General features: G+C 39.8%; 1 protein-coding gene across 5 annotated transcripts in view; it reads left to right on the forward strand.

Moving 5' to 3' along the window:
• Nucleotides 1-360: 360 nt before the first annotated feature.
• The window catches only part of Gpr155 (G protein-coupled receptor 155), a 45,180-nt gene continuing 20,012 nt past the window's right edge, over nucleotides 361-25,528 (forward strand). For 3 of the 5 annotated variants that reach the window (XM_028763017.1, XM_028763020.1, XM_028763021.1), the window contains exons 1-11: nucleotides 361-529; nucleotides 3,911-3,948; nucleotides 4,551-5,035; nucleotides 12,904-13,303; nucleotides 15,604-15,769; nucleotides 16,617-16,772; nucleotides 18,383-18,466; nucleotides 19,556-19,673; nucleotides 22,989-23,073; nucleotides 23,160-23,250; nucleotides 24,881-25,091. In XM_028763017.1, the coding sequence (XP_028618850.1) occupies nucleotides 4,582-5,035; nucleotides 12,904-13,303; nucleotides 15,604-15,769; nucleotides 16,617-16,772; nucleotides 18,383-18,466; nucleotides 19,556-19,673; nucleotides 22,989-23,073; nucleotides 23,160-23,250; nucleotides 24,881-25,091 (1,765 nt within the window). In that variant the 5' untranslated portion in view covers nucleotides 361-529; nucleotides 3,911-3,948; nucleotides 4,551-4,581. Of the gene's footprint in view, nucleotides 530-3,910; nucleotides 3,949-3,968; nucleotides 4,075-4,550; nucleotides 5,036-12,903; nucleotides 13,304-15,603; nucleotides 15,770-16,616; nucleotides 16,773-18,382; nucleotides 18,467-19,555; nucleotides 19,674-22,988; nucleotides 23,074-23,159; nucleotides 23,251-24,880; nucleotides 25,092-25,528 lie in introns of those variants that run through there. The other 2 variants (XM_028763018.1, XM_028763019.1) reach the window with 2 other exon arrangements.

A 25,528-nucleotide genomic window follows, 5' to 3' on the forward strand; every position in this document is an offset into this window, starting at 1 on the left:
CGGGGACCGGGGGCGGAGCGGTGTGGTTGTGCTTGGGGGCGGGGCCTAAAGGCGAGGTGGAGACCCGCATTAGAGCCTTCTGGCCAGGGGCGGAGCCTAGGGTAGAGTCCTAGGGCGGATCGCAGTGTACACTCAAGCTTGGGGGTGTGGCCTGAAGGCAGGGTGGAGATTCGAAACGCGGACCTCCATGCTGGAGGCGGGGCCTTGGGTGGGGCGGAGCCATGTCCGTAGCTTGGGGGCGGGGCCTCACGGCAGAGTGGAGACCGGCTTCTCTGACCTCCAGGCCGGGGGCGGGGCCTGAAGGCGGGGCGGAGGCGGGGTGGAGGTACCGGGCGGCAGACGCCTAAGGTAGCTGACAGGACCGCAGCGGCTCACCCCTCCCTTTCTGGGAACGTGGTTGGGCATCTGCCTCTGGCACACGCCACTAGAAGAGGGCTCCCGGCGGGAGATGACAGCGGTGTGCTCGCTGCTTGGCCCTCTGCGAGCACCGGCTTCCTTCTCCTTGCAGCCGGAGCTGAAGACCTAGCAGGTGAGATGAGCTTCGGTTGTGCTTGCAACGGCCCCTGCCCCTGGGATCCGGACCAGTGGGCAGCCCCAGGCTCTGGTGCCCTGGCGGCTCGGCTCACTGCTGCGCCTGTCCCCGCAGCGCCTGCGCCTGAAACCTGCGGGAGCACTGGAGATGGTCTGCTCATAAGGGACGGCTTGTCCCCTCTGGTGCCAGAGCTGCGGTCCCCAGGGTGCGGAGTACCCCGTTGCACGTGCGCCCACACTGTCATCTTGGACTTTTTACTTTATCCCAAGGTGGCCTTAGTATCTGCACCACATGAGCACCTCTGGTGCTTTGCGCCAAATTTTCTCCATTACTTCTTTACGGAGCACCTGACATTGTGACTCTCATGGCTTTCCACTTCCACGGGTGTCAGCTGCCCTCAAGATCATCTATTTGGTTAGGGACTATGCACTCCTTATCTTGGTGGGCCAAAGTCTGTCCCTGCAGATAGACAAGGGGAAAGGCAGTGAATAGAGAGCCTGTTGATGTTGAAGAGTGCTTTTATAGTGCCGCAAGGCATTAGGCTTTTCTCCCTTAGAAAGGATACTAGTGTGTGAGAAGAGAACAGCTTCAGTTTAAAGCCTTTTCTTTCAAGTTACCACTGCACTGCATTTTAACTTAATAGCAATTAACCTCCAATTTCAGGGCTTTGGTGCTGTTATTTAAGTCAGATATAATGTGACTAAACGGTTTGTATAAGTCGTTTTCTAGTGTCTGTCCCAGTGAACAGACTTTTGCGGTGATAGGTCAACGTGTTCTGTTAACAAGCTTTGTTTTTGTAGATTAAAGGACTGGATGATATTTTTTTAAACTTCCTTTGTTGTGGTTCTTGTTAATCTTAAAATGTGCTTAGGGAGCAGTTTTTCATTTTGTTTTTTTCATGTTTAAAATGGTATAAGATAAAACTTTAGAGTTATTTTTAGTTTTTTTTTCCCTTCCTTATTTTGCGACAGCTGTTAATTTTAAGTTCTGGCTAGCTTTTCTTTGTATCTGGGCTTGAACTCATGGTCTTCCTGCCTCTGCCTCCCTAGTGCTGGGATTGCAGGTGTGTGATTTGTGTCAGACTAGAAGTCATTTTAATTTTCATTTGCCTCAGGAACTGTTTATAACACTGGAAAAATTAAAAGGGGGAAAGGGCAGGTTACTTTTAAAAGTTTCATTTAATTTTCAATTAATTGAAAGTTGAACCTGGGAGTTGTTAAACCTCGTGGCCATCACGCTGTCGAGCTCTTTGTTCACTGTCAATAGCCACTTAAGATCAAACTCAATTCAACTCTTCTTAATTGCTGGGTATGATACCGAGGCTGGTAACTTTATAACACATCCTAAACTGTTAATGTTGTGGGATATCTAGTACGGCTATTATTGAAGATTTTTAAGGTCAGGCGCGTTTGTATAGCTACTTATGACAATGAATGCTGCGTACCTTGTTACCATTTTAATCATTATCATTAGGTGTGCTGTCTCTCTGCCTCCCTTTCTCACTCTCTTTGGTTTGTTCTTTGTTAGTTGTTTGTTTTTTGAGACAGCGTCTCAATGCAGCCCCAGTTGCCTTTGAACTTTTGATCTTCCTACTTCTGTCTCCCAGGACTGGATTTCCGGCATGGGCCACCACACTTGGCACTAGGTCTATTGCTGCCATTTCTTGAAGGTCTACTCTGTGATGAGCTGTGCATAGAACATCCTTTTCAAACAGTGTTTCTCTAAGGATTAGTTTTCCCACACATTTTACAGTTAAGGAAACTGACTCAGGGAGGCAAAGTAATTGACCCAAAGAGTTGATGTTAAGATGTTAAGGCTCAAAGTCTACTATACTTTTCACTTAACTATTGTTAATTAAAATTGCTGTTTGAGCATGCATAGATATATATATATGTATATATATGCAATATATATATATATGTATATATATATACAGTGTTGTTCTTATGTTGTCCAAATATGGGATTGTGAGATATCCAAGCAAAGAAAAATGGGGATTGTGAGTTATTCAAGCAAAGAAATATAGGGAACTTTGGAAAAGCATCAGAAGGATGGGCAAGTTTCTCACCCCTTTTCCTACTACCTTTCTAAGGACACATTTCTTAAGGGCTCCAATTTTTAATACTTAAGTCTGATTGTTGATCAGCTCCTGCAAGGATGATTTTGTATCCCAACCAAAACCTGGCTATGTGTACCAACCAGAACCTGGCTGTGTATATCAGTATAATTTGGTGCTTATTTGGAAAGTTCAAGTATGTGAACATTGTAGGATTTGTTTCTCTTGACCACTCCTGCTTAATCCTGGTTTAAAAAAAAAAAGGAAATACTTGTTTTAATCCCAATTAAATAAAAGGTTTTTAAAGGGTTTGGCTTATAGAGAGCAACCCAGGGAATATTCTCTTACGCACCCGTGTATTAGTTGATCTTTGGTTTGCTACCCAAATCTTTTGAATGTGGCGTGGGTGTTTGAGAACTTAACCCAGGCATTGTAAATTGCACCAGATCTTTTTCTCCCATCTTATATAAGGCTACTTTAGATGGTAAACCTAGAACAAGAACTTAGAAATTGGCAATTATCATCATATTAATTTCAAATTACTAATCAAAGCCAGTTCACCTCAGGATTATCTAAAGTTTGTGCTCATTGCGTCTCTGGCAGCAAGAGGAAAGGAGTGTGGCAGTTGCCACATTAGCACACAAAACTTGCTCTTTAAAATCTCATGAACAGCTTTAGAATGTTAGAATACAGTTTGTATTTTGGGGGATATTACTGCTGTGAAAAACATTTATCATTTAGAAAAGAAAGATAATCCACTCATGAACTAGATAGTACCTAAGAGGGAACAGATAGGGGGATGGATATAAGACAGGCTGATTTAAGAATAGGTTGTTATTTAACGAATTAAATGAAAATTTTTAATGAATTAAGATTTTTTTCCCCTAGTGCCTCCTCTACCAATATCTTGTCGTACAAGATATTAGGGATACAAGAGTATGCAGAGACATTGCTTCTGTGACATTTCAAGTCTGGTAAAGGAGACAGGCATAAGTCAGTCATTTGAAGGCCTTAGGATAAGCAAACTGAGAAAAACAGACCAAAAGAAAGGATCATGATTTTATTTGTGAACAAATCATGTCTAACTGTGTGATTAAAGAAACCTCACCTGATGGAATGATTCCTGAACCATATGGTTGAGTTTGGGGGATGGGTAGGTGCTAATTATGTGGGCAGTGCAAATGGTAGAGAGCCTTTTAGAGGGAACTCCATGTGCAGAGTCCCCTGTGGCACCAAGGGACTGTAGGCCAATGCATGTGCTTACATAAAAGGAACTAAGAGAAGGCTGGTGGACTGACATTTTCCCAACATTTTTTTCATAGGCTCCCTCATACTCCACCAAAAGTTATACTCAGCTTGGGTGAGTGATTATTCTGTGCCCGTGTGATTAGACTGTAAGGGCTCTACTTGAAGCAGATACTGATATTGGCACCTCACAGGTGATAAAGTGAAGCACAAAAACGTGTAAGTTTTGGGTTCAAAGCTGGTAAGTCATACCCTACTATCATTCTCCTTTAGCATGACCATAGGCTGGAAGGGACCGTCGGGTTTCAGTGTGACTCCTCAAACTATCCCTGAGGACTACTGTTGAGAATCTGGGTGCAAGTGGGTCCTTTGCACACTGTGAGCCTCTTCCTCTTGACCATTAGATGGAGGTGGATTATGGATCCCTGGAGAGAACCGTGGGACATCACTTCATCTGTATTGTTTGCAGATCTTATTTTATCCATATTTGACTCTAAAAATAGAATGGTAACATAAATATTTTGAGCTGACCTACCTTTGAGAGTGAGGTACCTCCCCCTCCTCTTTTCAATTGTATTTCCTCCTGGTGGAGATTGAAGAGAGGATGGACACTTATTTGTTCATTTAATAAGTGAGTAAGTCCAGGTTTGCTGTGGTCTATTTCATTCTGAACTCTGGTTGGTCACAACACTGAATTTTCTTTTCTTTTTTTTGCAGAGACAAGTTTGGAAGTGGAGGGAAGAGTAAAATGGATTCTTATTTCTCAGCAAAGAACTCAACTCTTGATGTTAATATAAATGAGACCTTGTCTGCCACTTATGGATTTAATTCCACCAATGACCCACCTTCGATGTCAATAACCAGGCTTTTCCCAGCCTTACTAGAGTGCTTTGGCATAGTCCTTTGTGGCTACATAGCAGGAAGGGCCAATGTCATAACATCAACACAGGCCAAAGGACTGGGAAATTTTGTCTCCAGATTTGCCCTTCCAGCTTTATTATTCAAAAACATGGTTGTGCTTAATTTTTCCAATGTGGACTGGGCTTTTCTATACAGTATCTTAATTGGCAAAGCCTCTGTGTTTTTTGTTGTATGTGTGTTAACCTTATTGGTTGCCAGTCCCGAGAGCAGATTTAGCAAGGCGGGACTGTTCCCAATTTTTGCTACACAAAGTAATGACTTTGCTTTGGGATACCCTATAGGTAAGTTATTTCTCTTCTTCCATTTAAAAAAAAAATTCAAGCATTTTGTGTGGTAACGTAAGTGTTTGATTTATCTAAGCATTTGCTAGTATTTTCTATTAGTTCTTTATAACTATATTAGTACATTTTTACAAAATATATTCTGATTACAATTTCCCCTCCCCCAACACTTCCCAGATCCTCTCTGCTCACCCATCATTTTTTTCTTTAAGCTGTTTTAAATTAGAACATATTTTTTTCTTCGATTTCAGAGTTTAAGGACTACTTAATTATCTACCTAAAATAAGTGGCCATATCCTAATACCTTAGGGGGTAATCTTTCTAATAGTATTCTATCTCTTCTCAATTATCTCATGTAAGGAAATCTAATTCCTAGAAGAGATCATACCCTGATTTAAATTATGTTTAAAAATAAAATCTTATGTCTCTATGGAAGTGCCATCACCACATGTCAGCAGTGAGATTTATAAGTGGCTTTCCCCACACCATTTTCATTCCTGTGTTCTAGAACACAGAGGTTATTTCTACATTAAAATTTGTTTATGAGCTCATTGTTGAAGTTTTTAGCATATTATGTTGAAGTTAAATTCTCATTTAAGGTCAGGGCTGCTAAGGACACCACAGTTGTGTACATAGCCGAATTTCACGTTTTTCTGCTAAAACAATAAACACACTAATTTGGAAGGCTGAGGTTTCTTGAGAGGAAATATATTCTGCTTTTAGGAATATACGACCATTCCTAGAACCACTTTTTCATGTTTAAAAATGCAAGTTGCGTGTCTTTTAACCACTCAGCACAGCATGGGGACTGTTGGGCCTGTCTCTACTCAGTTGCTAATGGGAGAGTGCTACATGCCGGTGACTGAGCCAGCTGCTAGGCATAGTCCTTTGAACAACGTTCTCAAACACACTGAATTATGTTTTAGTGAAAAAAAATCAAGTTATAAGATTGAAACTAGAATCCTAGTCAATGTCAGCAGGGGCCAGAAGACTATGTAAGGGGCAGGCATGAGGAGAAGGTACTTGGCCGAGTGCTGGCTTCAGGCTTCTCTGATGATGCGTGGTCTGAGCAGAGATTCATTGTGATGTTCCACTGTCCAGTCAAAACCTACGGTGAACTCTCCGGCCTCCGCGGCTTATCCCATCCTCCTCCCCCAAGTCAGTTCACCACCCGCACCAAAAAGATTGCAGAGAACTCTGCTTTTTCATCTTTTCCCACCTTAGCCGTGGAAAAAATACCAAAGCGATCAGATAACTCTGAGTAAAGCAAAGGGCAGAGAGGGAGGAATACAAGGCTCTCAGGAAGTGAGTCTATAAGTGGAAGCTCTGTAGGTATTCCTTTACTAAACTTTAAATTGAAATTACACAGCAGAGGTTAAGGTTTGAGCATCTCCTTAAGAGAACCAAGAATGTAGTCTGGTCAAGGATTTGTATAAAGACTCCAGAAGTGGCTCATGGCCACAGTGTTAAGTATTTAGTAAATATTGTTCTTATTTTAGACTTGAGCTGGACGTATATAGTTTCATGCCTTTATAAGCTAGTGAGCTCAGAAAGAGAACTAACATTTGTAACTTTATAGTTTACAGGGGACCTTATTATTTGAATAGAGAACATATTATCACTCTAAATAAGGAGACAGGGTTACAGGGTTGTTTTAGGGTCATGCAGCTGACATGTGCCTGAGACCCAGCTCTAGGCTTTCTGTTGTGTATACCAGACACTCTTTTATGCCACACAGTTACATAACAGGCTAAGCCTATCTTAGAAGACCCAACCAACCTTTGCAAATTTAGCAGTTTCAGATAGAATCAGATGTTTTTGTCCTTAAAACTATGTCCAGGAGGGGGCTAGGGTGGTGGCTTCGTAGGAATGTTTGCTGCAAAAGCAGGAGGGACCTGAATTTGAACCTGCAGCACTCACATAAAGGCCAGGCATGAGGGCGGTAGCTTCCTGAGGCCCTCCTCTGCTTTGTGAAAGGTCTTGTATTCTGTGTGTTTGCTTTATGTTTATGTTTCTTCGCCCTTAATAAAAGCTGTTCTTTACCAGCTTGAAGAAAATAAAAGTCAGATGTCCCTTTCTTACCTATAACCCTAATGCCGGGAGATGGCGAGAGGCAGGCCCTGGAGCTCACTGGCCAGTCAGCCTAACTGAAACAAGCTTCAGGTTCAGTGAGAGACCTGTCTCTCACATAAGGTAGAGAGAGATGGAGAAAGTCTTCAGACATCCTCCTCTAGCCTCTGGATGCACACACAGATATGTGAACCCACCAAGAGGAGGGAGAACAGAAGGAGAAAAAAGCTACTGGATAAATTACTTTCTCTATGAAGACATTTTTCCAATTAAATATATATGCCAAACCATTTTTATCACAGGTTTTCTTATGTTCCACATTCTGTCAGTAAATTGGTAATAATCAGGTTCCTAGCAGTATAGCAACCCAAATTGCCTTGATGGGTGAGTTGGTCAGTTTGGGGTTATAATTTTTGCTGTTTGTATTACTCACAGATAATAACTCTTGTAACATCAGGCTGTGGACTATCGCTTTATTAAAAGCCAGTCATATAGACAGCTTTTTCCTCTGCTTGTAAAATGGAAGACGTTCTACAGAGCACTCTGCGAAGTGTCTTCTCCCTAATGGGATATTCGTTAATACTGTCTGTGTCCATCTGTCTTCCACTCTGCTCGTGGTGAACCGAGGAGACAGTCGTCAGAGAGGCCTTTCTCTCACTTTGTTTTATAACCTCTCCTAGGAATTCCCACTGTCTCATTCATAAAAGAGTATTGATAAGGAATTAGAAGAAAAATCCTTCTTAATGCTGCATTGACTCCTCATCTTCCCAATTTACAGGTGACTTGGGAAATGCTGTCATGGAGAGATGACAGATAAGTTAGTGAATAAAGAAAAAAGATGGCTATATATCTTTTCTGTATACTGTGACTATGGTATATAGAAAATAAACAGTGCTACATTACTGTGTAGTTTTTACATCAAAGTCAAATGGATTACAGACTAAAAAGAATATACTGTCTTTTAGGACAATTCTTTCCAAAGGTACTTTTAAAAATCCAGGTATGAGGAGAAGCCAAGAATCTACTAAGATAAAATGCCGAAGTCAGCAGATCAGAATGGCCTCCCTGCCTCTGTCATTAAAATATACTAATAGGGCATAGTTAAGTCCTATAATTTATTCTTCAAACAATGCTGATAGCATAAGTACCCTGACTAATCATAATTATGCTCCAGTGCTCAAGCTGTAAACAGAAAGGAGATGAAGCCTTTAACTATATGCCACTAAATAATGGAATGATCTTGTCAGGGTCTTTGTGTTATTTGCTAGAGATTGAAACCCTGCAGAAATCAAAATGGGAGACACAGCGGGTGGCTAATTTTATCTTAGTTCTTCCAAGCTATATAATAACTCCTCATAATGGGATTCCCCCTCCCTCTAAGAGCCTTATTTATAATCATTAATTAATTAGGACCTAATAGTTGATGTCGTGATTATAAATCTAATTTTAGTTGCTATAGGTCACTGTATTCATGGGCCTTTCCCTTTCTGACTGGAAAGATTGTCTTCAGGTTGCTAACAAAGGGAAGCGCTGCTGGTTTATAAGGATGGAATGTTAAGTAATTATGGAAACGAGAGGCAAAAGAGACTAAAATTCCCATGTTGAACCCTTTTCTCTAGGAATTTAATAAGTATTTATTTAATCACAATTATTTTCTCTCCCAGTAGACATTACTTCTTTTGCCCTTATGCATTCATTCAGCTGAGTTAAAAGGCTCTAATTGTAACCTGCATTATAAATATTCACAATGTATAAAAAGGAAAAAAATGAATTTCAGTTGGATAGGAGGAATGAGTTCAAGAGAACTATTGTACACATAGTGAATACAGTTAATAACAATGTAAGTATTCACGTCATAAAGAATTATATAAGAAAATATGTATGCCAGTGAGCTTAATTTAACCATTCCAAAATGGATAAATTTCAGAATGATGTGTATTATATAACACATATCATTTTCATCTGCCAATTTAAAATGAATTGGTAATCTCATTATTCAGGAGGCTGAAGCAAGAGGAGTGTTGGGAGTTCAAAGCCAGCATCAGCTACAGTGTGAGATTCTGTATCAAACAACAAAATAAGGAACTAGGGTGACAGCTCAGTTGGCGAAGTGCTTGCTTTGTAAGCATGAGCCCGGTGTGAACGTAAAATTCTAGTGCTGGGGAGGTAGAGACAAAGATCCCTGGAGGTTACTGGTTAGCCAGTCTAGTGGAATCAGTGAGCTCTGGGTTCAAAGAGAGACCTTGTTTAAAAGGGTACAGTGGGCAGTGATTGAGAAAGACACTCGGCATCACCTCTAACCTCCATACACATATGTACACATGTGTAAAGACATGAAGATGTACACACACACACACACACACACACGCACGCACACATCAAAAAAGGCCAACTAAGGTGATAATTTTTTAAATAAAATATGAATCCCAAAAGAGGTTAACCAATAGCAGATATACGTTACTATATGATGCAAAATGCATTTTTATTATATCTGAAGCCCTTAGCACTCATCAGTTAACCCTGTCCATCAGATTTGTTCATCACGGTGCTGAGTGGAGTCTGTGGATTATAAAATGATTCCTTCAATTCTTTGAGGTGGCATGGATACTAAACAGAGTAGTATCATAGATATCCAGAAAGGGTGAGATTTAACGGTGTAGGTTGAAGACTTGGTAGGAGGAGTCCACAAGAGACTAGCCTCAACTCATAGGCAAGTTTCAAGAAATAATTTCAAGAAGTCAGAGAGTGAAGGCATGATCAGCAAGTGGAGCTTATGGTTATGAATGTAGCGTTCGTCTGCTGTGCCTGTGCTATGGATCTGGCAGATGGAGTCTTCGCATAATGGAGCAGTAAAAGATGTGTTGGATAAATAAGAGGATACTTACGAGGACTGGCTGCGCTCGTTAAAAGAAAGCCACAAGGGCTGTTCCAGTGATGACGGAAGCTATAGAAAGGTATTAGTTTCTCAAAGTTTTGACTTTGAAGAGTTGTGATATAGATGGTACTCTTTGGAGTTAATGTGGTTGAGAAGGGAAGGTGAGGAAACAAGAACACTGGTTAGTAGATACACTGAGTCACCTAATTTTCAGACTAACCTATAAGAACCAAGAGGAGAAAATGCAAACGACTCTGAAAGAACAGAAGGATAGTAGTCTTCCATATCTGACAGGAGCATGTTTCAAGATCTTCCTTCTGAGTCCTATATATTGTAGGCCTTAAACTCCCAGCAGCAGCTCTTGCCTCAGCATCCAAGTGATGAGGTTCTTCATTATATATACATATGTATTATATATACAATATAGCTTATTTTATACCTATAATCAAGTCTAATGTGTATGTTAGATACATAAGAGCTTCACAAAAAAACCTAGTAAGACAGAACAGTAGTATACTGTAAAGCATGACATGGGTCGCGGTCTCTGTCCTTTTATTTCAAGCTGCCACACTGCATGCTGCTTACTGTTGTTGCTACGCCTGGGTAACTGGGCTTGTAGGAAGGCAAAGCCGGGGAGGGAGTGCTGCTGCATTTGATGGCTGCCTAACATAACAATAGCAGAGAGTGGCAGTTGCCACAGAAAACACCTTGGCATTGCGTTATGGCCACTTAGGAAAAATTCTGCAAACCAGACTAAAACCACAAGGCATTCCCAAGTAGACACTCAGAAAACTTAAGTGGTGGGAAGACACAGACCCCTTTTCCTAGAGATGTGATACCAAGGAAGAAATGTAGCTACCTAAGAATGATTTTTGTTTTTGTTTTTCGAGACAGGGTTTCTCTTTGTAGCCCTGGCTGTCCTGGAACTCACTCTGTAGACCAGGCCAGCCTCGAACTCTGGAACTCAGAAATCCGCCTGCCTCCGCTTCCCAAGTGGTGGGATTAAAGGCATGCGCCACCACCGCCCGGCCTACCTAAGAATGATTACCAAGATGCTTTTTACTTAAGCAAGTAAAGCACCAGAAAACAGGAAATATAGCCACCGAGTCATAAAGCCAACACGCCTAACTTAAAATCAGTGAAGAGAACTGATGAAGTTTTATGCAATTCCATGAGTTTAACTTCTGCTCCGTCTTAGAAATATTGAAGACTTGTGTGTGCTTAGCTGAGAGAGGAAAAAAATGATTTGAATCTTATAAAAAGTAAGAGTAGCTAACGAGATCAAGGTGAAGGTCTGAGGTTATATAATTGATTACATAACTCTAACAGGACATGTGTCTGACATTAACTGAATCTCGAGTAGGTAAACAAATATTTCCTGACCTGTGTCACTTTATCTTAATGTAAATTAAGAAACTCGATCTATGTTATTTTCACATGATTGCCTCCATCCATGGGCAAATGGTTCTTTTTATCTTTGTTTCTCAACCTCATATCCATTATGAATGAGCTTCCAGCTGGAGAGGCTCAAGCTCTGTGTCCAACAAGAAGATGAAATTGTGTACTCGGCAGCTTTATAAACGTTGCCTTGCTCCACCGCAGGCCAGTCCCTCGCTCTTCACCTTCTAGAACTGCTAGACCTGTGATCCCAGCACTTACTCACTTCCCTCTTCTGGCTTACTCAAGTTCTTCTTAAACCCCCGAAGGCCTTTTGAATCACCCACAAACTGTAGCAGGCGTGCTCCGCCATGTGCCATTTCTTGTACATCTCACACTTCCAGATCATCATCCTTCAGTAAGTAGCAGGCTCTTTGGGGACACGTGGAGGAAACAAAAACGATGCTTTTGTTTTCTTAGGAATGAGTAGTTACATTTGCAAGAGTTAGATACATAGTGTGTGACTGCCTGCTGTTCCCCTCTCAAACACTTCCCAGCTCCAGCCTCCTCTCCTTCTCTGGGCTTGTCTGGAAGCATTTTTTGCTTTCATTTTCCTCATAGCTGATGTGCCCCATAAGGAAGGGTAGGTACGACTGGAGCCTTTTTCCTTATAGCTACCTGGTACTGTAGTAGAACGTTACTCTCTGCCTTCCTGCTGACAACTATTAAAGTTTCTGTTGTCTGGCTTGGGCACTCCTCCATGCTAGCCAGTTCCTCCATCACACTTTACTATCTGACTCTCATCTTCCTTATGAAGTTCTGCCTGCTTACTTGAGGTACCGTCCCCCTCGGCTACCCACTGAATTCTCTGCCCTCTCAGTTCCCTGGCCTCCTCATCTCCCGTGAGTCTTTCCTCCCTGTCAGCTGCCAGTTCACATGGCCACATCCTAGATCACATCTGGAAAATAGAAACTTGACAGCTCACAATCTGACTAGAAACTCCTGGACTTAGTTCCTATGTCCCTGACCCACCTCCCGTCAGCTGTTTCACGTCTCTGCATCTTTGCCTGTAGAGTGTAGACCACCTCCATCACTGCCCTGCTGCTCTAGTTCCTGACTCTGCTCTCCCTGATCTGCTGCTGTCTGACTCCTGCCTCACCACACAGCTGCTCTCTCCATGAGATCAAACAGATGTCTTGTTGCTACCACTACATATATAGATTTCTACTTTGAATTGCTCTTTTAAAAATTTTACAGCTCTTACCTTTTCTTTGAGGTTCATCTTTAAGCTTCTGTCTGGGGAAAATAGTTATGAGTTTAATAAAAATAATTTAAAATTGAATGTTATTTTATAAACTGAATGGTACTTAATCTAGTGTTTCTTCCTCGTCAGTTTTATTACTAAAATTTGCCTTTCTAAAAATAATTGAGTGGGTTATTTGTCACTATTTAGACTAATTTTCAATGATACAAACAAGAAAATGTTAAATACATATATTCCTATAATCTGTGGTAACATTTTAAAACCAATATTCTTGTTTTACAGTTGAAGCTCTGTACCAAACTACATACCCAGAATATCTCCAGTACATTTATTTGGTGGCACCAATATCTCTTATGATGCTAAACCCTATAGGGTTTATCTTCTGTGAAATCCAGAAGTCAAAAGACACTCAAAATGCTTCTCAAAATAAAGCAAAAATCGTGGGACTTGGATTTCTACGTGTGTTACAGAACCCAATAGTATTTATGGTCTTTGTTGGCATCGCCTTCAATTTTATCCTTGATAAGAAGATCCCTGTATATATGGAAAACTTTCTGGATGGGCTTGCAAATTCCTTCTCTGGATCAGCCCTGTTTTATCTTGGTCTGACCATGGTAGGAAAAATCAAGCGACTGAAGAAGTCAGCGTTTGTGGTTCTTATTCTCCTCATCACAGCCAAACTGTGAGCTTCTCTTACTTAATTTGGGAATTTTAGTTTGAGAATGAAAAGCCTAGTCAACCAAGCCGTTGTGTCGTATGGCACATATTTTTCCTTTAAATATTAATCCTTGGTTATATAGTTGTTGTGATTTAAGGGAAAATGGGCTATTTGGGTATTATTAAAAATTATTTTCTTACTATGCCATGTAGGTTATTTTTTCTACTTTACTGTCAGAATATAAAGATTATTGTTTTTTTTCTTCAGGCTTTTTTTCCCATTCAGCTTTTGTGTAAAGTTTACCTAATATTTTCAAGACCTCAGTAAATCATACTTAGTTTTTATGCTTCTGGGCATCAAATCCAGGGCCTTCTACAAGCTAGGTAACGGTTCTACTATTGAACTATCCTACATCCCTAGATTATATTTTTAAAATAAATTTTACAAAATTTCTATGTCCATTAAAAGTCATAAAGTAAATACATCTTTTTGTTTAAGTATAATAATTTTTATTATATACTATTTTTTAAGAATTTGGGAATTATTCAGTGACCATGAGTTTGGTTGAATGTTCTAAATATAGGTAAGTCAATATAAACATTTTTAGAATATTATCATTATTGGGATAACATAGTGGAAATAATTTTTAGTTAATAGTTCTTAAGCTTATTGGCTTGTCAGCCATGGAGCTGACATAATTTTACTGCATTATTACCCAAAGTACTTAGGGCATGCTTAAATGTGCAATTCAACTCTTACGTAAGAGTTAAATTCCTGGGACCAGGACAATGTTATACATTTATATTTCCAAAATAAGTAAAAATGAGTAGTTCCAAAAATAGTTTTGGTGGTAATATGTTCTTTAGAGTGTATGAGTTAGTATTTCCACTGTAATGTTGTTTCAATAATGTTAATGTTGTAATTTCAATGCTACTTAAAAATTTTAAAGGTCTTTTATTCTTTTTAGATATTTGATTCTTTTTTATTTAAATTAAAAAGGGGGATTGTAGAGATGGCTCAGTATTAACTCTACTTTCGGACAACCAGGGTTTGAGTTCCAGGACCCAAATAGCAGCTAACTCTAGTCTGGGGGATGGGGTAGGGAAGTGGGGGGGGGGTGGCGGGGTGGGAAATTCAACTCCCTCTTCTGGCCTCAGTGGGCACTACATGCACACGATACACAGAAATACACGCAGAGTAATACACCCACACACATAAAAGACATATATACATACAGTATATAAATTTATGAGAAGGATTTACAATGCCTCTGCCTCATGAACTATCTATTATAACAGACATCTAAGGGTAACTTAGGACTAGGGAGGTGGTTCCGTCTGTAAAGCGCTTGTTGCACACGTGTGAGGACATGAGTTTGGTTCTGCAGCAGGCATGTAAAAAACCAGCCATCACATGCCTGTAATTCCAGCACTGAGAGGATGGAGATTCCTTGGGGCTTCCTGGTCAGCCAGTCAGTCTAGCTAAAGCGGTGAACTACAGGTTCAGTGAGGGACCTTGTCTCAAAAAATAAAGTGGAAAGCAACTGACGAAAACATCCCATGTCTATCTTTGGCCTCCACAGGCACACCTGTGCACATGTAGACCATTCATAATCACACTGTACCTCTCTCACTAGGCACTGCTGTGACAATGTATCAGCGAGCCTGTTAGCTTAGTGACTGTGCTACGTTTTTTCTACAGAACAGTGGAGACTCTAATAATAGACTGCTCACCAGATCTGGCTTCCCTTTGTTTCTCTGCTCCCCACAGTTGTTTCAGTTCCCTTTGCTAAATCTATCTTTATTTACCGATAGGAAGAACTAATTATTAAGATGCCTAGTTTCGACTGCTTTTTAGAATCTTATTGTGCTGCATTGTTATCATTAATTGAACCATTTAAACCCTTAATCACAAAGTTCAGCTGTTTTTGCAAAAAAGTTTAGAAATATTCTTGAAATAAGTTACTAAGATTTTCAACTTTTTTTTCCATCTAACATTTCAATTAACCAACAGAGGAAGCAAGAAAGCAGCTATAATTATGACACTTATTTTTTTTTTGTAAGAAAATTTTGTAAAAATCCCTTTTCCCCTTTGTGTTCCCTAATGTTTGAAAATATTCCAGGATACTGTTCTTGAAATGGCTCCTAGCTAAATTCTTAACTTTCAGCAAAATGTCCAGCAGCAATAAAATATATGCATGGAAATGCATATGCCTTCTGGGGAGGAGAACAATAGTAACATAATTCCAAATTCAGCAGTGCAGCTACAAGCAGGGACAGACAGGCATTGGTGTTAAGTACATTCTGCATCTCTTCTGTCTCCAGCCTGGTGCTGCCCCTTCTGTGCAGAGAAATGGTGGAACTCCTGGACAAGGGTACCAGCGTAGTGAACCATACAAGTCTGTCAAACTATGCATTTCTATATGGCGTCTTCCCTGTGGCTCCAGGAGTGGCGATCTTTGCTACACAGTTCAACATGGAAGTGGAGATTGTATGTATGCACCGGTGTTCTCGAAGTTGGGTGGTTTCTGTGCTGAAGAGAAAACTGAAGTTGTAAAACACAGAAAGCAACATTCTTTTAGCGAGAACTTGCGATTCCTAAGCTGTCTCACTGTAAATAAGGAGGTGCTTTGTAATGTTATACAGCCACAGTTATTTAATATGGGAACCTTAGTTACATGTTTTCTTCTATTTTTTTTAAACCTGTGGGTTTGTTTTTTTTGTTAGCCTTTATTTTGTTTTGTTTCAAGTACTTAAACTTAAGCTTTAAAGTTATTTATGGAGGCATAACTTTCAAAATTTTTAGGGGAAAAAATCTATTTCATTTCTTATAATTCAATCAGCATAAGAAAATATCCCACAATAAATTGAGAAAATTGGTATATAAACAGTACCTATGTATATTGTACATGGCATACACAGTGTTAGGGGGTTCTGAAAATAATAAGGGACAGTTTCATTAATTGATCTATACCGTGTTTGGTAATTATTTTCTGTTAACTGATCCCCTCCCCCATAGTTTGTGAAGTAGTATGGGAGAAAAACATTCATAGATTTAATTAGACCATTTGGACGGGTTCTTTTCCTAGAACCTAAATCATCAACAACAGAATTTGTAATATTTTTATATGGAAACATCATTTGAATCTAGATTAGAAAGAGGGGTCAACAGAGCACTCTCTTATACAGGAGAAATGTATCATATAATATGCTGGGCTCTATGTCTTTACTGGTTTTCATTTTCAGTTTAAAATGCATTAGTGTACTATGGGTGTTTAAGTTTTTAAGCAATTGTTTAAGTAAGATTATGACTTCTTAATTTGATCTCATTTTTGCAGATAACCTCAGGAATGGTAATAAGTACATTTGTGTCTGCTCCAATCATGTATGTTTCTGCCTGGCTATTAACCTTTCCTACCATGGATGCTAAGCCATTGGCATATGCCATTCAGAATGTTAGTTTTGATATAAGTATTATCAGCCTGGTCTCCTTGGTAAGTATGTTTCAGTGTCAAATTGAATGAAAACCACAAAATAAGTTTGAAAGGAACTACTAATAGCAAATTACTTTTTTAAAAAAACTATTTATTTAACAAAATAGAGAAGCAAAGCCTATCTGAAAAAAAAATGTAATCTCAACTTTGTAATTAACTAAGTATGTCTTTCCAATCAGGAGTTTTGAGCTGTATAGTGGGCAAGATGTGAGACTCAGCCGAACTTGGATTTGATTCTTTGCCCTATTGCAGTTTATCTGTGTATATCTTTGGAGTTACTTAACCTCTCGTAAGCTTAGCTTTCTTAGCTACAAAGATAATCATTCCACCTAGTTCTATGGATTGTTTTAAGGTTTGAGACAATGAGATAAGTCTTCTATGAATAATAATCACCGTACAAATAACTAGCTACTCTAGCACTATAGGATCAACAAAGCTCTTTGGGATCACTGTTTATTTAAGTGAAACTTCATATACATTTTCAAACTTGATCTTGCTACCTCAAATGTATATATTTTTAACAGCTATTGTATCCACATCAATCAGATTGCCTGCTGAATTCAGTCAGAACTCTAGATTAGATAAAAACAATGTTTTAAGGAATGGGTACATATACTAATAATAAATAAATGAATAATTAATAAGATTTTTAAAAACTCGTATCTGTCACATGTTCTAACAAATCTATGTTCTTTGATAATGAGGTAGTTTGTCAACTTCTACTGGCAATTAAGAAAAAGAAGAAAATTAACCAGTATACTTTCTGGGCACTATAAAGGTGGAATAGAAATGCAATCCTTGTCCTGGGGTGTTGCTTAGCTGTAGAACATGTGCTTAGCATTCATGAGTCCATAGGTTCTGGGTACTAGCCAGAAAAGAAAGGAGGAGGAAGAAAAAAAGGAGGAGTAGGAGGAAGAGGAGGAGAAAGAGAAAAAGAAGGAGGAAGAGAAAGAGGAGGAACCCAATCCTTTAAAACACTAGGAATACAAGGTTACCCTTGGTGTGGGAGGTATGTGTTGTTTGAAACAAGACCACCTGGGATTTAGGCTCCTCAGGAGCTAGTATCATAGAAATCAGAAAGGGAAAAAATTTAAAACATTCTTTCCTAAATAATTGGTTGTGACATTGTGTCCTATCCCAGCCACTATAAGTAAGCATACTTCGAATATGGCCCAAATTAAGCCATTAATTCTTAAAGAACTAATTTGTTAACCATGGGATCTCCCCATGCCTTTTATTGCTGTGGATACAATAATTTATATTAACAATCTTCAAGTTCAATGAAGATTAACATTTCTTCTGGGACAAGGATAAAGGGTATTCTCTAAAAATATTAATCATGGGAACGGGCTTTATGGCACACACCTGTTACCATAAGCACTGGGAGGCTGAGACAGGAGGATCAGGAGTTCAGTGCAAACCTAAGTGATACAGCAAGGTCCTGTCTCAAGAGAGCCAGGGGCTAGGATGTAGCCAGGGGCTGAGTGTTTGTCTGTCATATATAAGGCTGTGGGTTCAATCCCATTCCACAATAAAAAAGATTTTTGATGTTGTATTTAATAAGTAACTATAAAGATTGAGAAAAATAACTTGAACCTTTTCTCTTCAAGATCTGGTCTCTGTCTGTTCTTCTCTTGAGTAAGAAATATAAGCAGCTCCCTCATATGCTTACAGCTAATTTACTCATTGCTCAGGTGAGTATGCCTGCGGAGAGTATGCCTGCGGAGAGCTACAGCAACACCTTCTCCCAGGGTTACTGTACTATATGAGGAACAATTGCTTTGTTGTAATTTCTTTCAGTAACAAAATCAAAATTATTAGGAGATATGATCAATTATAATTTATTTAGAATTTATTTGTGCTTATATATTAAATATTACAGCATGTCTTAAATTTTGAGATTAATAATGGCAATCAGTAACAACTTCGCATTTTTAAAATTCAAACAAGTGAATCATTAGAAATTGAACTCTTGCCGGGCGGTGGTGGCGCACGCCTTTAATCCCAGCACTTGGGAGGCAGAGGCAGGTGGATTTCTGAGTTCGAGGCCAGCCTGGTCTACAGAGTGAGTTCCAGGACAGCCAGGCTACACAGAGAAACCCTGTCTCGAAAAACCAAAAAAAAAAAAAGAAATTGAACTCTTGCCAGGCAGTGGTGGCGCACGCCTTTAATCCCAACACTTGGGAGGCAGAGGCCAGCCTGGTCTACAGAGTGAGTTCCAGGACAGCCAGGGCTACACAGAGAAACCCTGTCTCAAAAAAAAAAAAAAAGAAAGAAAGAAAGAAATTGAACTCTTACCTGGGTGTGGTGACTCCCACTTATAATTCTGAGTATTTGAGAGGCTGAAGCAAGAATATGGCCATAAGCGACATCAGCCTGAGCTACGAAGTAAGACTGTCTCAGAGACTGAAACAGTAACACAAAGAGAACTCGTAACTTTACTTTCCAGTTAGGTCTTTTCATGCAGTTGTAATGGAAAGAGGTTTAACATTGTCTATGTAAATCATTACAATATAAGGCTAGAATTTAGAGTATAGTCTTTATTTTTACTTAATATATATATCATTGAAGGCTCTATGGAAGACAGGTTTTTAATCATAAAGCCTGAAATTTTAGTAAAACCAATAAATAGTTGATAATGAGCAATAATTTTAAAAGAATGATTATTTTCTGTGATGAAAACCTTAATGGGTATGATTAGGTTAATAGTTTCTTTGTTACGGTATTAAGTCATATGATTTACTTTTAACTACTTATAAAATCTTTTAATAATTTTTCTTTAGACTATTGTTTGTGCTGGAATGGTGATATGGAATTTTGTAAAAGAAAAAAATTTTGTTGGACAAATTTTGGTGTTTGTTCTATTGTACAGCTCCCTGTACAGCACCTATCTATGGACAGGTAAGTTGGCTCATGAAAGGACTGTTAAAGTCTGCCCCCTCCTCCCCTCTAAAGACCCCAGCATCTACTGGTCCATTTGAAATCTGTTAGCACAGGACACACACACACATGCATGCATGCACACACACACACACACACACATACACACACACATACACACGAGTATCTGCAAGGCTGGATTATCTGCTGAGTACACTATTTCTGCCCAGCTCAGAGCCCTCATTAGCTTTAGGCCAGTGTCAGCCTAGTTCCCCCTTGGAAGCAGCAGGTGGAAAAGGGCAGGAGAGGTGTGTCTCAGAGCTCACTGCCGGGATCCTATGGAACTGCAAACTGTGGGTTTTTACCTCATACAAATTAATTACCTTCGGGTTACCTGTTTCATTACTTCTGAAGCTGGCTTGCAGCACATTACAGAGATATTCTGAGGATGAAATGAAGTATGGATATTTATATCTGGTACATAACAGACACTCAATAAATATAAATCTATCAGTCATTCAGTAGAGGGCAAGAGGCAATATAAAAACAAGAAAAGTAAGAAAGAAGATGTGGCAGGCTGGAGAAATGACTCCATGGTTAAGAGCACTGACTGCTCCTTAAGGACTGAGGTTTGATTTCCAGCACCCACATGGAGGCTCACAACCATCTGTAACTCCAGTTCCCTGGGATCCAAAGCTCTTTACTGGCTGCCATAGGCACCAGTGATGCACGTGGTGCACAGATATACATGCAAGCAAGCTCCTATAGATAAAGTAAAATAAATTTTTAATGTAAAATTAGAGGAACCAATGAGAAAGAATACTCTTTCAATTGACTTCAGAAAGGATGACAAAATACTTAACATTACTGTTTTGAAATTAGATTTTTGTTTAGAAGCAGACATTCTGGTATGTTTGTGAAAAGTACTGTCTGGATGTTGTGTTCATACCACAAACTTGTAAAATGCTACCAGAATTGACATTGTACAGTGGTTAATAAGCAAGGGTCAGGAAGTGACTGTCGGGGGAAGACCTTTGATTTCATGCCCTAAGGATCAAACGTGTGTCCTGTCTAAGCCTTTTGAAGTGAAGCAGTGCTTGGGGGAGGGCTCTCAACATGACAAATTCACAGCCAACAGAAGATGGCTTGTGCTTCTTTGAGCAAGTATACCTGTCATAGCATGAGGCTTGTCATAAAATGTCAAGTTAAAAGATCCTAGAGACTGTAGACTCCAAATATAGGTGGCCCAAACTGATCTCTAGTACCTACGTTTATTCAGGTGGGATTTGTCATGAGAGTAATAGAATAGCAAATAGATCCGTCTGTCAAAAAGCTCCAGCTATCTCCGAAACCTTCAAACACACGTGCTGAGATCTAGCTAAAGAACTTGGGAATTTACTGGTGTAGTGAAGGTGGCCTGTGATCATCAGGTTATTATAAATACAGCACAATTTTATGGCTCACTTGTTCAAGGCTAGGCTCACAACCAAAAAAAGACAAAATTATAGAGCCATTCGGTGTGTTTGAAAATCTTATGTCCAGTCATTTTCAGATTGGTTTATAAATTATCTTCACCGTTTCCGCCCTCCTGCATAGCTGACTGCTGTGTTCTTCCTTTGAAACCTACTGCTTGTTAACACTTGAGCTAAGTCCTACATCAGTAAAGCCCCAAGCTTTATGTGCTAATTAAACAAGTTCAACTATACATTAAATGTTTGGATGGTCATTTTCTCCACTTTTGTGCTGGTCCAGTTTGAATATTTCGTTTTGCAAATTATGAACGCAAGGCCAAAGAGGTGAACTGACTCAAGCAGATCTTCCCAGCAATCTCTGCAAGGGATGCCAGACAGGCATCGTCTGATAGCTGCAGTTCTTCACAGAGTAGGAAGAATCAGAGAATCAGAGAACCAAACCCTTCTCAAGGACCTCAGCATCTGTTCATGTTAATTCTTGTTGAAAATGTTAGTTATCAGTGCCCATTTAAGTTAATTCTAACTTAAAGTGTTAATTTCAAGGAAGGCTCTTATTTTGCCAAGGTAGCTCACAGATTGAAATGTACGTGGGCACTCCCCTCGCTGGTTGTATGCTTGCTTTCTTTTTTTGTTTTTTAGGGTTAGCGCCAGTTACTTCCACATGCAGGGTAATGAGCTGGTTATCTCACTCCCTTTCTTCAGACTGCTAGAGAGTCTTCATTCATAACATCACGTGGCCTTTACTCGGATCAAACTTAATCTATAAATCGGAATCTAAGTTCTGAAGAACAGGGCTACTTAATTATATGGTGGACACAGAGGTCCACCATATCATTGAAGACATCCCCAAAAGACTGAAAGTTTCTTATAGACAAATCATTACAGATCTGAAGAGTACCTCATGTGAACCCCAAGACAGTTTCAGAGCTTTACCTCATGTTCCTCAAAAGGCCAGCTCTCTATACCACTCTGCCCCTGCTGTGCCACTCAGCAAGCCCTCGTTCCCTCCATATCTACAGAATTAAAGTGTTCATTTGAAATAGATGTTCCTTCTTCCTGAAGTACTCAGACTCTGTAGCCCAGAGGAACTTACTAAGTGCCATATGTATAAATGACCGTCATGCATGAGGAAAGTTCATTGAAACAAGCTGGATGTGGTGGAGCATGACTATCATTTCAGTATCCAGAGGGCTTAGGCAAGAGAATCAAGAGTTTAAGGACAGCTTGGCTACATGGGACCCTATTCTCAGAAACAAAACAACAAAAACTTGAAATATTTATTCTGTATTAGGTTTGTGCCACATTCGTATTAAGTGTGTATCATATTTTTATGACACTTCAGCCCTACATGTGAGGCATTTTCCAAAACCTAGTCTAGGGTAAAAAATATTTATACTTCTTAGCACCAACAACACGGAATCACCTGTATAACCTGAACTGCAAATGCTACTTAGATTCTAATCACATAAGTGGAAAAAAACTAATGACAACAACAAGCCACTGTGGCTTTTAAAAAGAAATCTTTCAGTAAAATGAAGATTTGAGTAAAGAAACGATTCTAGGAAAGAAAACACAAATGATTTTTAATAGAAAAATTGCTTCAAACAACATTGATCTGTAAGGAGGGAAATTTAAAAGCATGGTGGTGCACACTTGTAACTCTGGGAGTTGGGAAGTGGAGGGAGGGCATCAGGGTAGCCGGGCCACTCAAAAACCAGCCAAACAAAGTCACCAAAGCAAATGAGAACTGGAGCACCGGGGTACCAAAGTCAGGATCTCTCACAGAGTAAAGTGTTGCAGCTTCCGCTCAATGCCAAGAATAAGAGTCATCATCTCCTTTATAATCTTTGTGTCTTGTTTCTAGGCCTTCTAGCAGTTTCTTTGTTTCTTTTAAAGAAGCGTGAGGGTGTACAGCTCCCCGTGGGAATCATCATCATATCTGGCTGGGGGTAAGTGGCCAGCTTCTGTCTGCTTCTGAGTGACCATACACAGCTTCAGTTGGCTCACTCTTTCTTTCCAATGGTCCTGCTTACAGAATCCCTGCTCTCCTCGTGGGCGTGCTTCTGATAACTGGGAAACACAATGGAGACAGCATTGACTCAGCTTTCTTTTATGGAAAAGAGCAGGTGAGAAGAGTTCATTGGCAGTTTCTTCTTGAGAATGTCACATCTTAGTTAGCTTATGTACCTTGATATTAAAATTGAATTAAAAATATATTTTAATTGATTATCTAGGACGGACATTGGTGATTTTATATAACCTTTTCACACCTCAGGATAGAAACAGTTTTTTAACCTGAAGATTTCTAAATGCTTACAACCAGGTTATTTTCTTTTATTAAGATTTATTTATTTTTATCTTGTGTACGCGTGTTTTGCCTGAATGTATGTGTGGGAACGATGTATGTGTTGGAGCTGTAGAAGCCAGCAGAGGGAGTTGAATCTTCTGGAACCGGAGTTACAGACTGTTCTGAGCTGTCATTTGGGTTCTGGGAATCCAGTGCCTCCAGGCCCTCTGTAAGAGCAGAAAGTATTCTTCACTGATGAGCTATCTCTCTAGCCCCTTAATTTATTTTTCTTAGGATACATTTATGAACTATATTCCCTCTGCTGAAGGAAAAAAAAAGTAAATAACCTAGCAGTAATAACAAATGACAACTATGTTACTCCCTTTTTAAATGATTTATTTTTATTTTATGTGCATTGGTGTTTAGGCTACATGTATGTGGGGGTGTCAGATCCCCTGGAGCTGGAGTTATAGACAGTTGCTGAGCTGCCACGTGGGTGCTGGGAATTGAACCCGGTTACTCTGCAGGAACAGTCTGTGCTCCTAACCGCTGAGCCGTCTCTTCAGGTCCGGTTTAGCAGTCATAGTAAATGTTAAATATGTTGCTCTTATGGGAGGAATTCCAGAACAAACCAAGTGTATCTGAGGACAGTGTGCTTGAGAAGTTAGAGGCCAGGAGGCCTGTGGAACCTGCTGGATTCTTCCTGGGTAGGACCTGTGGGCGTATGTTTGTAAAAAAAACCTCCACTGAGGATTTTGAATTCTTACCTTTTGTTTTACAATTCTGAGTGTAACTCAGTTTTGTGAGAATAAACAAGATTATATTTAAAAAGGACTTTTATATGAGTACATCCAGCTGGTACTCATCACTATTGGCTACACCTTTTACAATCATTACTATAAGAAAGCTTCTAGTCACTGAAGTATGGTTGAACTACATGCAACATTTAAAAGTAAGAAAGGGTCTGTAAAAAAAGCATTTGGTTACTTAAAGGAAACCAATGACTTTATTATTAACCACTTGCCGTACAAGGAGACATCTAAGAAACTTGTATGATTAAAGGCAAACCATAATTTCCTTATAAGTAAATCACATCCCTCCATACTACTACCCATTTGGAAGAAACATTGTTCTATAGAGTATTTAAAGCTATACAGATATATTTTCTATCAAAAAAAGTTTTTAAGATTTTTTTAATGACTTATTTATTTTATTTTGGTGTTTTGCCTGTATGTATGTCTATGTATGTGAGGGTGTCAGACCCCCTGGAACTGAAGTTATAGGCAGGTATGAGCTGCATATGGGTGCTGGGAATTGAATCCAGGTCTTCTGGAAGAATAGCCAGTGCTCTTAACTACTGAGCCATCTTTCCAGCCCCTCCCCCCAAAAGTGTTCTTAAACTGAGTGTACTAAGATTATTAAGACGAGATTTTGAAGACTGGCCTAACATCTTTTTCTGATGCTGACAGATGATCACCACGGCAGTCATCCTGTTCTGCAGCATTCTCATAGCTGGGGTGTCACTCATGTGCATGAACCGTACCACCCAAGCTGGTCACTACGAAGGTTTTGGCCAATCTCAGAACCACAAACCAGTAGAGCCTGGAAGTACTGCATTTGAGGAGAACCCAGCACCAACAAATGAACCAGAACTCTTCCCAAGTTCTATCCCAGAAACAAGTATGAGCCCTACATGTATTTTAAGACTTACAAAAACTGTCGCATGTATCCCAGATGTTTTTGTTCAGTGGAAAGTCACTACACTGCTTTAAATAGTATAGGTATTTGTCAAGGTAACAACTTGAATAATTCTATTAGGACTTCATTTTTCTAGCACTTCATTCATTAAGCTGAGATTAACGTTTTGTTGAATTCTAAGACTTCTAAAAGAGGTTGGTTAGTTGGTTGGTTGGTTGGCCAACTGGATGGCTGGCTGGCTGGCTGGCTGGCTGGTTGGTTGGCTGACTGGTTGGCTGACTGGCTGGCTAGCTGGTTGGTTGACTGGCTGGCTGGCTGGTTACCTGGTTTGCTGGCTTGCTGGCTGGCTGGTTAGCTGGCTGGCTGGCTGGATGGATGGATGGATGGATGGATGGATGGATGGATGGATGGATGGATGG

This window comes from Grammomys surdaster, unplaced genomic scaffold (genome assembly GCF_004785775.1).
Source record: "Grammomys surdaster isolate TR1022 unplaced genomic scaffold, NIH_TR_1.0 136, whole genome shotgun sequence".
Classification (NCBI taxonomy): domain Eukaryota; kingdom Metazoa; phylum Chordata; class Mammalia; order Rodentia; family Muridae; genus Grammomys; species Grammomys surdaster.